At 38.8% G+C, this 16,782-nt stretch overlaps 1 protein-coding gene across 4 annotated transcripts; it reads left to right on the top strand.

Annotated features, from left to right (window-relative positions):
• Positions 1 to 131: 131 nt before the first annotated feature.
• Positions 132 to 15,782, top strand: LOC117611855 (uncharacterized). Of its 4 annotated transcripts, XM_076690539.1 has the most exons (7): positions 132 to 354; positions 453 to 644; positions 737 to 1,013; positions 1,133 to 1,535; positions 1,668 to 1,907; positions 2,062 to 2,736; positions 10,002 to 15,782. In XM_076690539.1, the coding sequence occupies exons 6-7, from the start codon at positions 2,671 to 2,673 to the stop codon at positions 10,464 to 10,466; spliced, it is 531 nt and encodes a 176-aa protein (XP_076546654.1). In that variant the 5' UTR covers positions 132 to 354; positions 453 to 644; positions 737 to 1,013; positions 1,133 to 1,535; positions 1,668 to 1,907; positions 2,062 to 2,670; the 3' UTR covers positions 10,467 to 15,782. The 4 variants fall into 4 exon arrangements, with proteins under 4 accessions (XP_076546654.1, XP_076546655.1, XP_076546653.1 ...); XM_076690540.1 differs by lacking the exon at positions 453 to 644 and having other exon boundaries at positions 10,002 to 15,057; XM_076690538.1 differs by lacking the exon at positions 132 to 354 and having other exon boundaries at positions 364 to 644; positions 10,002 to 15,057.
• The last annotated feature ends 1,000 nt before the right edge of the window (positions 15,783 to 16,782 follow it).

The raw sequence follows: 16,782 nt of genomic DNA on the forward strand, positions 1-16,782 counted from the left end.
TCAGACAACCCACAGGTAAAGTTAGGTCTGTATGTAGAGAATACGGCTGGTATGGCAATCATGCCCGTTTTTTTCAATAGTACATACATGATTTCTTTGATTTGTTGATTTGTCAAATAATGTATTTAGTGTATTAAAAGTAACAAAGTTAAGAAAAAGATATGACCTAGAACCATTTCGTTGAACAGGGACGCGCCAAATATATCACCATTAGATGGTGCTGGTAGTCCTACCTTGAAACAGTTGTGTTATCAAAATCGGTAATGTATCGATTCTTATTAGTTTTATTACTTTAAACATATTACTGATAAAGAACATTTAACAAGTAGAAGAAATGAAATACTATGGAGAAAGGTAAGCAAAGTTTAATTTCGTCATCAACCAACATAAACTCTGTCCAATACGTTGGTCCGGGATACGAAGGATCCCTTAATTATTCAATGTTGCTGTAGACCTGCGCTTGACTGCAATTAGCCCGTGGTCTCAATTATAAATTATAACGACCCCACGGAATCAAAATGTTAATTCGGGCGATCGTTCACGGTACTGTGCACGAAGAAAAAGGGGCCAAATTCAAGTTCCCATTTCCGGTTCCTTACTTCCTTCCGAGAGGGCACTTATTGCTTCTTCAAAAATTCTTTCAGGTTCAATCATTTTGTTAACATATTTCTATTCATTCTTGAAGTAAAAATAAAAAATTTCATTATTACCAATTTTTATTTTACTTCGTTTATAGATGAACAATCCGCCATGACTGTTGTCCATCTACTGCTGCCGAGGATATCTCGAGACGAGATGAAGCAACAAGAATACTACTTGGATAATGGGTAGTTGATATAATACGATATAATGGGAGCATAGGATACGGTGGGTGTAGGCGAGGCGTTATTTATGTATGGGAAACGATCGGTCTACAGGGATCGTGGAATCAACAGCTATACTGAATCTTTCGCAACCTTCCTTTTCCCGTTTCTATTCAATATTATTACTTTTACTTAACAGTTCGTCAAGAGGTACGTTGACTTCCATATTATTAAGGACATTAAGAATCTTTCTTTTTTCACTTGCAATTAATTCTGCATACACTTGAACGATCTTATAATCGAAGCTAATAATAAAAACAATTATATAGGTTCATTGGTCCATGTTGATTGAAATCGTTCGATGATGATTCGGGCGTAGCAACAAAATCGTCACGAAGGCCGGCTGTCGCTGAAGCAGATTGTAAGCACCTGTCCTACAGAAAATATCTACCGGTGGATATTTACGACGAAGGTGGCACGGCAGAAGGTTCGTCAGCTGCTACCGCAGCTGAGGTAATCGATCGCCCTCGGACGAGATGACGGCGATATATAGATCGAGGAGGAGTCCGCTTTCGATCCGTGGACCGTGCGCGTTTCCCTCTCGAATTTCTCGACCGGCTGTCTCGCGGTCCACAGATTTTTCAATCTGCCAATGTTTTGCACCCTACATATTTTCTATGGATTATATTTCGCTCGTTAGCTGCTCGAATTCCTGTCATTCTCTTCTAGATGGTACGTTGAATTAATCAAGAATCACTGTCGTAACGGGGTACATCTGCTGTGCCTAAGAGGAATACTTTGTATTTTATTTTTATACGATTAACAATGTTTCTGTTGCATAATCATGTTTGTTTTTTGATATAGGTATACAGAATTTGGCTTGAGATAAAAAACCATATAAATGTATTTTATAACCAGATGAAAGTAATGGAGCCTCAGCTACTAATAGGACGCTTATCAAACGTGTAAATAGATTCAAGGAGTGCTTTATAAGTGTGCATCATTGAATGCATGCGATGTAAACTTATGGCGCGTGGCAGCTTCAAATTTCCGAAACACCTCTTTAAAAATCCAGAGTTTTTTGCGAAGTCGTGGAGCGTGCAGGTTGGTTTCGAGTTTCTCGTTCGGTGATCTGGAAACTTTTTAGCGCATCATATATTATGTCAAGTATTCTGCATGCTGTACAATAAACAATTGCTATAACAATGATCAAACTATTTGTACATGAGCTTATTTATAAACTTTTCAATATTTACAGGACACTAGTGAAAAAAGAAGAGCATGAATAATTAGACAGGAATAAAAACGTTCATCAATCTTGAAAAAATATAGATGAAAATTGCATCGGTCAATGACCATTTGAAAATTCGAAACAACCATTTTGAATCAACGATCCAGACTTCTTCTGCATGGTCCTTTAAAGGAATGGTAGGGATGAACCACGTGACCGAGCGCGTGTTCGACAATAACAGCTGCTGCACTGTTGCTCTTCCCTCAATTCACGCTCAGCCTTCGTCGAAGCAAGGTGGTGTGTCCTGTCAACTCTTTCAGAGTTAGCTGAAACTTTATCTGTTCAAAGAGGAACGGTACAGAGTTCATCGACATTGTGTCTTCAAAGTTTCGCACGACATTGTACCGGTTAATCACGATTGGTAACAGTGCCGGTGATCGTTTCGCGCTTTTCGATCGAATCGAAGAGGTCACGTGAGGGGATCGCTTTGGTTCGTAAACCGTGTAAATCGACTTTGAACCGTACCATCGATTCGTGATCGATGTGCACCTGCGAACGTTTACGTGGGATGCTGTAAGCCGAAAGGATCGAAGCGTCTACATTCGCGTGAAATAACGAAACAAGATAAAAGGAGAAATGTTTCCCGGACGAGGATTAATCGTCATCGCCCTTGGCGTCTGCTGCATAATCGCTCTGCTTCAGGTAAGAGAAATTTCACTTTTTTACACATTCTTTTCAACTACTTTTTTCTTTAATCATTAAGAAAGCTCGACAAATTTTCAACTCGAAGTACCATTTTTTAAAATCAATCGTGTACAAGGCAGGATACAATTTACCATCGAAACAAGGATGAATTGCGTAAGGAAGATCGTAGTGATTTTACGGAGGAAACGATAATTCTTAACAATTACGCCCCACCGTTAGTAAATATTTAAACGAAATCGAGAAAGAAACATTGCGGTATCGCGTTTGAATCCGGAGAGAAGAGATCCTTCCTTCGATTAATCCCAAACCGCTGGATTATCGGCTCGAAACAAGAGAAGAGAGGGATAAAAACGGTGCAGTATCTTATTCCTTTTAGCTTTTAAGCAATCGCAATTTTCTCGATACCCCTGGTAATTAAGGGAAGTGGAAAAAGTATCTACTGTAATTCGGGTCGGTTGTTCGATTTCTTTCTCATCCTTTTCATCTCATTTATTATAAAATAACGAACCATTTTGCGTGCATATCCTCTCTTTTTGAACGAAAAGGAAAGAAAGGACTACGAAACTTTTTCAACACCCAGTGTACATGAATCTGAAGTAAAGGGCTCTCTGCATAAATCTTCGGGCGTGATCCCTTTTCCGAGCGCGGTTCCCGTGCCCCGTGTGAGAACCGATTTTATCTATTACCGATGGATAATTTTTGCTGCACCAACCGCGACGGTAATTAGAGCTGGATGCGAGATTTTATTATCGGGGAGTTAACTTTCTCATCCGTCTGTCCATTTGCCTAAATACTGGTTGTGTTAATTTTAGTACTCTGAAAGTTTGAAGAGTTTCGAACGATTTGATGAGATGAAAATAACATTTACGTCGTATCAATTTGATACTCTCTGGAAATGAAAATAACTTTCGGCTTAAAACACTTTTCACGATGTTCGATCGTCGGCTCTTCTGTCAGTATATCGACTCCGCCTGTAATTCGCGTGCAAGTGGACAGTGACAGTACTTCGCACTTTGTTAGCACACGCGGGAATAGCTACCAACACGAGAAGGAAACGAGCTTTCTCAGAAACAAGGAGCCTTTTGTCAGCTCCCACGACTATCTTTCCCTATCTCCGACTTTTCACCGATGTCTGATCTTTCCAACTCGATTCCCCTTTGCATTCTACTACTTTATCTCTTCAACTTTGATTTCTATCGTTGAAGTCCTTTTAGACCTCGGTGCATTCAATTGAAAATAAATTGCAGTATTAAATAAATGGAAAATATCTTTTCCATACTAAAGGAAGAGATACGTTTTTGTCTTTTCAAACGTGTTGTTTAAGAAAGAAAAGAAAGTTTCGCCCGTTCTTGGCCGTCTTTTGATCCAGTGCTCTGTTGTTCTGGCAATATTCTATTCCGTTTCCGCATAGCTCCTTTTATTCTACCCTTGTGCTCTTTTAGACGCGGTTGTTGTTGGACTTGCTTTCCACTTTCCCCGGGCTTATCCCGTCCGCGTTCACCTCTTCCGTTTCTACGTCGCCTTTCTTTCACCCTTCTGTCTCGGTTTCCCGAGCTTTCATTAATTTCCCTGCCACGATCCTCAACGTTATCTCCATTGTACGTCGACCTTTTGGCCTGGTTCCTAATGCATGCACATGCACTATCGTTGAAAAATCAAGGGAACACTTGCCATGATCCGAGTCTATTAAGACGTTGAAATAATTTTCTGATTAAACGAAATTGGCAGCAACGGTCAGCGACGACCAGCTGGCCATCGCGGACGCGTTAATAAATCAACAGAGCAGACCGAATGGCGAAACGCACTTACTTTCGTGGATGCGACACACGACTGCATTCCTTCGGCTAACCTACTTCTCTGGTAATGCAATAAACGCCGCTCCTTTCACGACTTTGAGAGCTTCTTGAACGCGGATCGCGTTAAGTTTCGTCGGTCCATCTAATATTTAAGGATTCTACCGGGCAGTCCGCGTATGCACAAAGCGCATCGCTAACATTCGCGAACTGCAGAGAGAAATCGATTAATAACGAGGGTGGAAATTTTCAAAGGGGTGCGCTTTCGTTGCGGAAAATTCATGTTGGGAGGGAAAGGAAAGTGTTCGAATAGAGGGAGGATCGAACTACCCTAGGGATTGCGCGACCCTGCCGGATATATGAAATAAAAATCGAGCTCTGCGGTGAGCTTGAAATTTTTAAAAACTCCACCCAGGAAACGTCCGGCCTTTCCGATGTTCTAACGATTTTCCGGATATTTTCCTTTTACACCCTATGGAATTATGAAGTTTGTATACTGGATGCTGGATAGAATTTCAAAGAGATAAATGTTCGATAAGTTTGCTTTAGAATCCATCGAGAATTCCATTGTTCCCGGTATGCAGGTAGCTGCACAAAAATTGATGAATCGAGCAGACGGTAGACATCAATTTCCTTGGCAATTTCAATTCCCCTAGCAGCAGGGAGCTTTGTCTCGCGAAAGTAAAATTAAACGCTCCCATTCTGGGAAGATGTTGGAAACCGGAAGCCGGCTATCCCTGAAGACGAGAGGCACTCTCGAAGGCGCGTAGGTTGAGGATGCGTGGGTAGAAGAAGGGTCGGTCGTGGTTCGCGAAAACTGGCGGAACTAGCGACTCGGTCGGTTCCCATGGCATCCTAATGAGCCTTGTAAAGCACGAAATACCCCAGTGAACTGAATAACTCGCTGACAACATCTTACGGGAAGGCTCTAGTTAAAACGGTGGGCAGCTGGTGAACGTGAAACAGCTCGATCTACGACTTTTCTGTCGCCGGCTTAGACCGTTTCGAACAACCTGTTCCTCGTTGTTGTTATTGTTACATTACGGAAATAGTATTCTCTTCGTTGCGTTCGTAGATGTATCGGGTGTTTCATTTAATTAAAATCGTGGACGATGTATTTCTTGTTCGGAATTGTTTCGAAACGTGCCACGGCATGTTTGTCGCTTCGAATACAAAAGAACGACGTTTAAATACGAGAATCTTTTTATCTGCCGCGAACGTCTTAAGTCTTAAGGTTAGTCATTAATTTTCGGGTAGCTCGTTAGCGAGCTCCGGCACGCTTAAGCGATTTGCAAAAGCGAGTTTCTGAAGCGTTGCTCGGGCAACGTGTCGAGTGTCGTTATGGTTTTCAGTGACGTCTGCTTTCACGACGAAACACGGGAAAGTTTGTGTGCCTTTTCGAAATAACTAACCTGGATTTCAATTTTTCTCCTTTATATACATATACGTTCTACTCTCTTACGCGAGCCGTGGAAAAGCAATCGGTTTAGTGGCTTTATTTATTTCACCTCTCTCGACACTGTTCTCGTTGCCGGAAATAAAAACACAGCGAGGTAGATTGAAGGAATTTGTTTAATTAAAAATATTTTTTAATCTCATCTTGATGCACGGTTCTAGTTTCTGCTACTCCTTTCAACGACGTTTCATTTAAATAAAATCTTTTGAAATTAAATATCTGCTTTGGAAGAAACGCGTTTCCCATTTAATACACGGTGCTGCGAAGGGATTCCTTAGAAATATAGTTAATTTCTTTTTTCAATATTTCTTCTAAATATTTCTAGTGTACAAAACTTGGGGAAAAGAATCCAAGCTATTCTTTCTATTCCTACCCGTATTTCTCTATCGAGGAAACCGCAAGATTTGCTAACGTCGGTTTCAATGAAACTTTATGGATAAATAGGAACGCTTTTGGTCATTTGCGAATACAATGATTCATGAGACATTTGCACAGGTATCTCGTGAAATATGTAGCAGCGTAGAATTTTCATCAGAAGGGAGTTGCTATTTCGTTGGCGAATAACAGCAGAACAGTTTCGAGTCGACTCGTTTTCGATAGCCCGTCGAAGCCACAGCTGCGTAGGAGTCAGTTCGAGTGGAACACGGGGCCTAAGGGCCCTGAAAAGGGAAGAGGGCAACGCGGTGGACGATATAGGGAGGCGGTACGAGGAACAATGGGGTGGCAGCGAGCGAAGATAATTATCAGCGTTGCTGGCGCAGCTGCGTCGATTCGTTTCACCCTCGAGGCGAGTGGCTCTTTCTGCTGAAACGGGAAATGTTTGCTTGGTTAACTTTTGAAATTTCCAATGGAAATCCCTGTGCAACTTCATACGAATAAGGTTTCCGTATACTCGAGGATTAGCAAAAGTAAATTCTGAAGATCGAAGTCACTCTGAGAAGATATTTTAAAATTTGCCCAATTGAAATGCAAGAATTTAATATTTCTTCTAAGTTCCCGGTTCTCTAGTGTCAGCCGTAAGAGCAAAAATTACATCGACTGAAAAGCAACCGCGTCGAGTCTACTTTTCACAGTCGCAAACTTTTCGACCACTTCTCGCCGTTCGCCGGTCGTAGCCTGTTGCATTTATGCAACGGCCCGTGCAAGCGTACCAGGCGTAAACCTGGTCAAAGGGTTGCGCGCTCGCGCACGTGTTCAAGAGGAAGCGGACAGAAAAGGTCGCCGAGGAGACAGCGAAGCCAAAGCGCGCTGTCACGGCACACTGAACTTTCCCCCCATGGCTTTTGACTGTTTCACAAACAGACTGGCGATCATCCGACCTCACTCCTAACTTTTTTATTATGTACTTATGTACTTCTTTTTTACCGTCGTTTTCTATAGCAAACGCTACCCCTGTATAATTATTTACGTAGCTCGTGGAATTTATCCATTTCTCTAATGGAAAAAAGTAGTCTCCTCGCGGGAGGTAAAATATTCTTGTGTTTTCCTGTCCGTTGTTTTTAGCTGACGGTGACACAGGAAAGTGGAGACAAAAAGTCGGACGATTCACCGCTGCACGCGTCGTTGCATAAATGCACTGAGATGCAGTTTGCGATTTCACTGAAATATCGGGCAAATAAAAAAGAACTCGCCGAATCAGTTTTGATCAGTTATAACTTTCGGTTTGTTATCAATTTTCTTTATCAATTAAAAGATTATTTTGAGAACTTTATAAAAGCAAAGGGAAAGAATTTCGAGAATTAAAAAGAGAAGGATGACTTTGATATTGGGTTACTCGTCGACCAGGAAGGAACGATTTTCGATTGGAATTTATCGACGCGACGGCGGCATAGTTGCGTCGACAAAAAAAAAAAGAGAAAGAGGGATACAAAAGCAACCGCAATTACTACTTCCGCTTCGCTCGTCCTGCCGGAAGTTCTATTCATACTCGTCACTATGAGCGCCGTTACTTCCGTCATTGTTGTTACCGATCTACGAGCGATCGTAAATCATCCTTTTTCTACTCATTCTTCTCTCGATTTTATTTTTTATTTTCGACACCCTTGGTGTGGAAGAGTTTCGATTTCAAAATTAAAAAATCTCTGACAATGCCATTGTTATCCTTCGAGCAATCCTTTTTGTCTTCAAAGAACCGTCTTCTCCTTCATTTTTTCTTTTTCGAAAAATGATCAGTCGAGCTGGTCGTTTGGAGCATGCCGCAAATTCCATGGATTTATCGGGTTCGCGTTTCACCATGAGTCTACCCAACGTTTTACGATGAGTAGTTACGCTGGAAAAACGATCGGAAATTGTTAAAGGTCGTTTCCAACCGCTGCGACTCCTCCTTTCGAGGATGTAATTTCCTCGCTTCCCGTGCAAACTCTTTTGTTATTGATTAAAGTTAAGAACCCTCCAGTCGAGTCTATTGACCGGTAACAAAGCTGAGCAACATTACTTTTTATTAATAAGATTTAAGATTTCTTTTTCATCGTCGTTTGTGATAATTTCTCGAAACCCCTCAGTTCTGGAGTTAATTATAAGAGAGATTACTTCTGCATAACGAGTATGCAGATATTGTATGATCGGTGAAGAAGAAAAGGGTTGCGTGGCCAGCTGACTCCCAGACAGATCGACCTCTAAGTTTCTTTATGAAGGGGGTACCGGCATATGTCATACGTGTATGATGACTCGGTCAGATAAGTTGCCCCCGAGACAGGGGCACGCTATTATTAACCCTTTTCACTGGACTCGTTTCGCCGGCAAATTGACAGGGTGCATCCTTACGTGAGGAGCCTGGCTCGTATTACGAGACCGATACAATGACGCTTCTACTTACGCCCATACACCTTAGGGTATCTTTACGGTATTATGTGTACCGTTAATGGAAATTAAAATAAAAAAGGTTCTTCTTAATATTCCGAACGGAGAGTATATGATTTTTAATCCTATATTAAGAAATGAAACCCTGAATTTGAAATAAATACAACTTTGAAGGATTAATCTGAACGAATTGAATCAGTGAAATGCGTGCAATCCAGGGATAATCCAGGGAGAGTCGCGTTGAAAGGATGGGCTAAAGAGGAAATAAAAGCAACGAGAAAGAGAGAAAAAGATGGACAGGATTTCACGAACGAACGAGGCCCGGTGCAATGATGCACCTGATGCAACGATGACCGTTGGCGCGTGCCAGCAGCCGGCTGTTACCAGCTGCGACGATGGTACTGCATCTCTAGTCCCTATCAAAACCTCTTTTCATTATCAAATCTTTGATTTCGCTATCGATCTCGAAACAAAAACGAATAAAATCATCTAATGACATCATAGCTTATGTAGTCAAGGAGAACAATGTAGTCCGGTGATGAATAGCCCAGCTTATTCTTAGTTAAAGAATAATTACTATCGAGCCTAGAAATTTCGTGTTCTCAAAGAAAACAAAGGAAGCCATTTAGTTCTAAATTCAATATACACCATCGAAGAACAGGTGCCAAAGGATAAAGACACCTGACTACGAGAACACCTTGCGCCTTTCTTTCGTCGCGTAACGGACCACGATCGAAGATACAACGGAAAACATATTCGACCGAGATGCAAATTAGGATTACATCCTAAATGATTTTTACAATCACCTCCCGGCAACTTTTTAACCATCTTTTACAATTAAACTTTTCTTTACAAATGAAGGTTGTAAAAAACGAAAGGGCATGTAACTATCATTTTTATGAAGCAATATAAGGTGCCACTTGAAAAACGACGTTACTTACCAGATAACTTCTATTAGCCGTAAGAATTGGGTTTATAGCGATTTTATTGCCTTGTAACATCGTTCTGGAAAAGCATCGTGTACGGTACTTCTTAATAGCCCTATAAAAATCACCACCTACCGCTTTTCTTGCTTTACTATACTTTTCCCGCTGAGAAACTCTTATTACTTTACGGAAAATTTTCCAATAAACGCTAACCAACTATTACGCCGAAGGCAGGCATCTACATTTATCTGTTCATCCTCTGACCAAGCGCATCTGCTCTTGTTCCAGGTGATCGAAGCCAGGCCTCGCATCAGGCACCAGAAAGGCGGCACTCATTGCAGCAGATGCGGTCCAGGATGGGGCGTAGTGAACCGTTGTACCCGTGGCCGCGACACGGAGTGCGGAAAATGCGCACAAGGCACCTACAGCCCTCATCACAGCACCCAACCCTGTTGGATCTGCTCGAGGTGCGGTCCAGGACTGTACGAAGCGCATCCCTGCACCTCGACCACCGACACCGTCTGCGATTCCTGCCACAGACCAGCTCCGGATAATCCTGATTATCAGAGGAAGTGCAAGGACAGAACAAGCGTCTTCCTTGCGCCGGAAGACGCACAGGAGACCGGAGAGGAGAGTGTCTTGGTAAACGATCCCGATGGCCAAGATCAATTGAACGATGGGGAAGAAGTACTGGAGAATGATGCGGAAGCAGAGGCTATGTCCAAGGAGCTCAGGTCACTGGAAAGGTTTTAAGATGGATGATGATTCTTCTTCGTTGCTCGTAAGGTTCCTAGAATTTTACGAGCGATTCCCTCGAGATTCTTGGAAGTTGAATCGAGAAGTTGAAGAATTCATAGGACAGGATACGAAGGTGGATCTCTGGAGATTTCTCCGCTTCGAATTGGGGAACTTGGAATTATCGAGCTCGTGAAAATTCATTGAATTTGAAAGCAAACGTGTCACTGAATGTTGAAAATCTTCCTTGGTGTTTATGGAAATTGGATCTTGAACTTCTTTTAGATTTCATGAAACTGGTATTCTACTCCCTTTTCAATAGTTTGAAAACAATGGGTGACTGAATATTCCTTTCAGAATATAGGATCTAAAGATCTGTTCTCCTTTTCAATAATTATCTATGAAGATCATAAATAGGCTGTTTTTGATCTGATGGTAGAATGAAAATGTAGAGCGACATGTTTTCATTGAAGGCTTTGAAATCTTTGTAATTTAAAAAAACCGCTTAAACAAATGGCGCCATCTCCTGTTTGGTGCTAAAAATGAGCTTTCGCCGATAGAGGCGCTAAAATTAGATTGTTAGTTCTTCTCTTCAACACCAGGCGATGCTTCAATACAATCGCGCCAGAATAGAATGATTTGAATCTAAATCATTAATGCTAATACGCAGCCTCGATTTACGCTCTTGGTTGGTCCTCGTGTGCTGAGACCTTAGATTTACAGGGCGTTTACAGAAAAGGGAGAATTATCTATCATGTAAGCAAAGAATTCTGTTTCTTAAACACCCTGTATTCTTTATAATTACTCGTCAACTCTGGTGCTCGTCCTGTCAAAACTAATCGTTAAGTTGTTCTATGCTAAGTTCGAACAAGGATCGATAAGCGTCCTTTGATCCTCGATTGCTAGTCACTTAGTTGCTAACTAGTCGATAAGATGTAATATACAAGCAGCAGTATACTCGCGTGTTTTTCTGTAACTCGACTTCTGTATTTATATATATGTATATCCAAAGATCTCTTTGATGAACTCTGGACATCAAATTCTTTTTAAAAATGAAACAAAGAAATTTTTCTCTCTTTCCAAAGAGAATTTTGTTTATCTGATCGTGAATGTCTGTGTCCAGAGATCTCCATCATTTCTCGTTACTCTCTTTCCCTAGAAAGTCGACACGTGCTTCAGTGTGCTCCTTGACTTCCTCGGTAATCGGAAATACTTACATGGTTCTTATGTAGACACGTTGCTAATAAAAATCGTGTGTAAATACACTTCTGTAAATATAGAAACGATAACAATACGTTTTAGTTGCTGTCTGAAAATTTTAATCGTATTAAAAGCTTCTTTCATCCCTTGTCTATGATATATAAATTGATGAAAGTGATTATCCTGTTTTATATGTGCAAAATGTGCCAAGATACATTTAAATATGATCTATGTTCGCACAAACGATCATACGCATGCGCACGCGCATGCGCGCGACAAGTTTTCCCATTCCTATATAAGTAGCGCGCACGATAATCACCAGTACGCCACTTGACGCGGAGGTGACAACAGGTGTATAGGTGTCACAGCGTTTGTTATGCAAATCAGGTATGTAAACTTTCCTCGTTAATAGCAGACAGTAACGCGTATAGATCTCGATCACGGATGGAAATTCACCAAAGCACCATTGTACTTTCTATCCGTTTTATTTATTTACGTAATTGTTTAATCGGTCGATGAACGGTAGCCGCAAGAGACGTCTACTAAAGACACAATAAAGTACAGATATATAATAATCTATATATAAGTTCATTTTTTTTTTTTATTACATTTCCTTCCTTATTATATTACGTCCACGCTCGAAAACGATAGAAAGAATTACACGTTTCTTCGATGCACAAACACGTTCGCGTTGCTACAATCTCGAAACTATCTATTGTCGCGTCTTTTATAGAAGTATAATATGTATATTTCGCATCAGGTATTGCGTGATTTATCAGGTATTATCGATATCGTTCCGAGTTATTATGCACGGTGCGCTACGATACAAACAGTAATAATATTATCGAAGAAAAATATAAGCGAATAGTTTTGAGATGTTTATATGAGTTATGTTGTATACATGTACATATATGTGTATATGGAGTTCGATGATAGCTTTCTTCTTTTAACATGATTTGATTCTCGATTTAGTTCATGAACGATAGTTTGAAATCAAAGATAAAGGAGAAACTAATAATGTCAGTCGATAATTAATAGTTTCACGATGATGCTGAAGTTTGGAAATTTAACGCTTTCACTGTTACCGTATAATTCTCATCTTTTTAACTACATAGTTAAAAATTTTAGAAAAATTATCATTACTCCTTATTATACATATTTTTGTTTAATCAAGTACAGATAATTGAAGAAAATCAATATAAACTTTCATTGATTTTGATGAATTAGTAGCAGTGAAATCGTTCGTGCCGTAATTTAATGATACGAGTAAAGCTACCAGGTTCTAAATAAGTTCTCGTATGAGTCGATCATCGTTAGATCGATGAACATCGATAATATATACGCTTTATAAATCATTTGAAACAACGTCGTTATATTTTTCTATCGTAAAACCTATCTATAAAAATAAGTCACTGTAAAGTATGCCACAATGAGATAAATGCAAATAAAACGATCCTCGCATATTATATCGATTCAACTATTATTAATTATTCTCTAGCAATTAAGACAACCTCAGCTATATGTCCTCTAATATCTTCTAAGGAACTTTAAGAGTACATATAAAACGTGTTCACTGTTTATCTACTGTCTATTCCATGGGGATGATTTTCACTGTGCTATTACGAAGCAACTTGTTAATGTCATTTGCGAACGTAACATACACGCTTTCTTATACAACAAGCAAAAATCTTCTTTCTATTGCTACCTTGACATCACCGAATAATTAGTTAGGGCTTCGCTTTGATAAAAACTTGCAAAAAGGAGAATGAAAACAGTCCTATTAGTTATTGGAAAAATATCGTAACGCGGAACCACGTGTTCCAGGACGTGCTCGAAGTTAGGCATAAATATACGTATAATATTAAGATGAATAAGGGGCCTCCTTCCCCTGCATCGTCTTTCCCCTTGGAAAGGCTAGCGTGCTCGACGCTTTTTTACAGTCCTACGATTTCTTCTTTTCATTGACATATAGTGTGGACCCCGTGTAAATTTCCATACTTTCAAATAGAAGCAGCAACTGTTTTTTTCTTATCTTTTTTTTTTCATTTCTTTTTGGCACGATGCTCGGATATTGAACAACCAAGTATTTAAGTCTATAGAAATGTGTACGTAAATGACAAGAGGAAAATGTAACGATTTCGATTGTCGCCTACTCCAGAGTTGAATTACTCGAACAACAATTTTTCGCTTTTTTGGTCTTATTGTTCGTTGTATATTATTAAGCAACCAGTGTTTATCATATAATTATTGTTCCTTTTTAAATGGACGAAGTTTAAAGTGCCAAGAATTTAATTTGATACCTTCCAAATTGCAATTCGAGTTAAATGTATAATTGAGAAAGTTTATTTTTTAAATTTCTTCCATTGGCAGATAAATGAAGTTTTCAACTCAGGCGTTCACGACGAATTAACATGAATCTGAATCGAATACATAATCGAGGGCACACTTTGTACGAAGTTATATGTATGTATGTATGTATAGTTTAATAATATAAATCAATAGCATTTTACAAACGTACATGTACGTGGAGGCTAAACGATACAAACAATGTTCGCAGAAAAGTCGCAAAATAAACGTAATCGTATAATATTTCAAAGCTTTCTTCGCGTAAAGATTAAATGTAGAAATTTCGTTTGTAAACTCTTCTATTTTTCTGATCTACAACCGAATAAAATATCCTAGTAAACACGCGAACGCCCTCAGTGTTTATGCTTTGTGCCGCGAATGTAAATGGTAGATTTGTGTGACCTAAACGGAGGCAAACGAGGAACTTACTACGACTTTCGATGGCTCAGCGAATTTATTCAATAGTTTTGAACACTTTTATTTTATTATCTTTTTTGCTTTGAATAAGAAAATAATGTAATTATTAGAAATTTTAAAGAAGCTTAGACATTTTATAACTATGCAGCAAATTCTTTTTCAATAAATACGATTATAGAACGTGTCACAGCCATAAACGATCCGCACGGTCCATATTCCAGTCTTACAATTGTTTGAATGTATTGTAAATTCTTGAAAATTTCTTACTATTCGAAATACTTTAAATATATCAAAATTACTTCGCTGAGACATCGAATTTTATTACGCTATCGGTTATCAATAAGATGAGCGAAGGGCAATTAAAAATTAGAAAAAAGAAAAACAATGAGATCAACACTGCACATCCATACGAATTGCGACTCTAAATGAAGTTTGCAATAAACAATAAACGTTAGCAACTTCATAGTTCGTTTGCCAACGATTGCAAACATCTCTAACAGAGTTCGCTAGAGTCGTATTCTTATTAATTAGTCGAATTCCTACATTTCAATCTATACACGGAAATAAGAAAGCAACGAGACTGACAAAGATTTTTATTAGAGCTGTTGAAATATTCAAATTGAAAAAAGTTACCCGCCTATTCGTGAGGTAGTCGAGGACATTCGGGCATTTCCGTTCATTCTCGATGTTAGTCGGAGACGACCGAAGGACTATCAACTTTTAAACTGCGAGAGTCTGTGCTTCACCTCATTTATTTGGATTTCTTCTGAACAATCAGGTAATTTTTATCTATTTAATTCAAATCAATAGCCCTAATTTTTATCGGAATAAATCTCTGCAGCGTTGTAACAAATGTGTTTCATTTGTAATGTCACGATTGCCATTCAATCAGGACACCACGACATATAGTCTAACAATTGTGTGTCGCCATACACATTTCTTTCTCGATAATTCGTATTATATATATTTATATTTATATGAATTATATATACTTTATTTATATTTGTATATATGCATCCGCGCGCGCGTGTATATGTATATACGAGTCGTTTGAAGGTAAGTCTAATCGGATGAACAAATATGGTTCACACATTCGTAGTGATAAACATACAGACACGTATGAAAGTAGTGGAATTAATCACGAACCCCATTTATCGTTTGGAAACATAAATCATTTCAATAAATCCATGACTGGGCGATTGTTTCTGAGAGCTTTTGCTCAATTATGTTAATTACACTTATATTTTATTTATTCATTTGTGAAATGATCAGTGGTGTATAAAAGAATAATAAATATAAAAATAATAAAGAACAATTATTATATAATAGTATACTTTCAGCGTGTTCTGTGTCTAAATAAAGCATAAAAAAATAAATAATTTGCAAGAATCAGTAACATGTTCTTTGAACTGAAATTTTTAGCACCAATTTATAGAGTTAAGATCCTTATAACATACTATCTTTTAAGCTTTAAAATTTCACTTACAAAGAACAAGTCGATAACACTAAAAATATTTAAACGAAACAAAAATAGACATGCTAAGTTTTCCATTCATGCTGTGGTGAATGATACACGATGAAAGGAATTACGGGGGGGAATAAGAAGAAAAGTTTTGAATATAAATTTATACTATACGAACATAAAAAAACAAAAAATATACATACATCTCGTGTTCGCATGATAAAGAAATTATAAATGAAAGAACTGCAGGAGAGAAAAAAAATTCAAACGATATTACAGATCGTCGCGCCTACAAGTACTTGATTCTGTGTCTCTTCTGCAATGATTTCTTATCGGTACATTTTAATCAATGGATTTCTTATGTACAATTCAATTAGAGATTTACAATTTCCACGTAACAGTGTTATAATCGTGAAGCGTGATATCGTCTTAAGATGTCGCTCAGAGCTGCTCCTTTTTTTTTTTTTTCTCTTCTTTAACACTTACGACGAAACATATAATTAATCTCCAACGCATTCGTGAACATCATCTGTACAAGATATACTACTGAATATACATCTCACACAAGACTCGTTAAAGACGATTAGAAAAATTCTTCTAATGATTTCTTACGTTTTTTTTTTTTTTGCTTGTTTACCTCTCACTGAACTTAATCGCTCCTCTCATGCGAGTCAATGAACATTAACCAGCCATGGATTTTATACACCAACGTCCGAGGTAAAGAATATCCAGGATCAGAAGGGTAGAATAAGCGGAATGGCGGGTAAGGGATCGGGAACCAGGAGCGATCATATCGAATCTACTAATTACAAGAGGAATTTTGAGCTCCGTTAAATACAAGGAAATTCTACGATAAACAACTAATATCATACAACTACTGTCATCGTGCCCAAATCTACTCTCGCTCAC

The sequence above is a fragment of the Osmia lignaria genome, chromosome 10 (genome assembly GCF_051020975.1).
Source record: "Osmia lignaria lignaria isolate PbOS001 chromosome 10, iyOsmLign1, whole genome shotgun sequence".
Lineage (NCBI taxonomy): Eukaryota > Metazoa > Arthropoda > Insecta > Hymenoptera > Megachilidae > Osmia > Osmia lignaria.

Excerpts from the sequence above, each read along its gene's own strand:
- LOC117611855 (XM_076690539.1), top strand. The coding sequence starts at position 2,671 with ATGTTTCCCGGACGAGGATTAATCGTCATCGCCCTTGGCGTCTGCTGC. Across the intron at positions 2,737-10,001 it reads GCATAATCGCTCTGCTTCAG|GTGATCGAAGCCAGGCCTCG; the intron begins GTAAGAGAAATT and ends CTCTTGTTCCAG.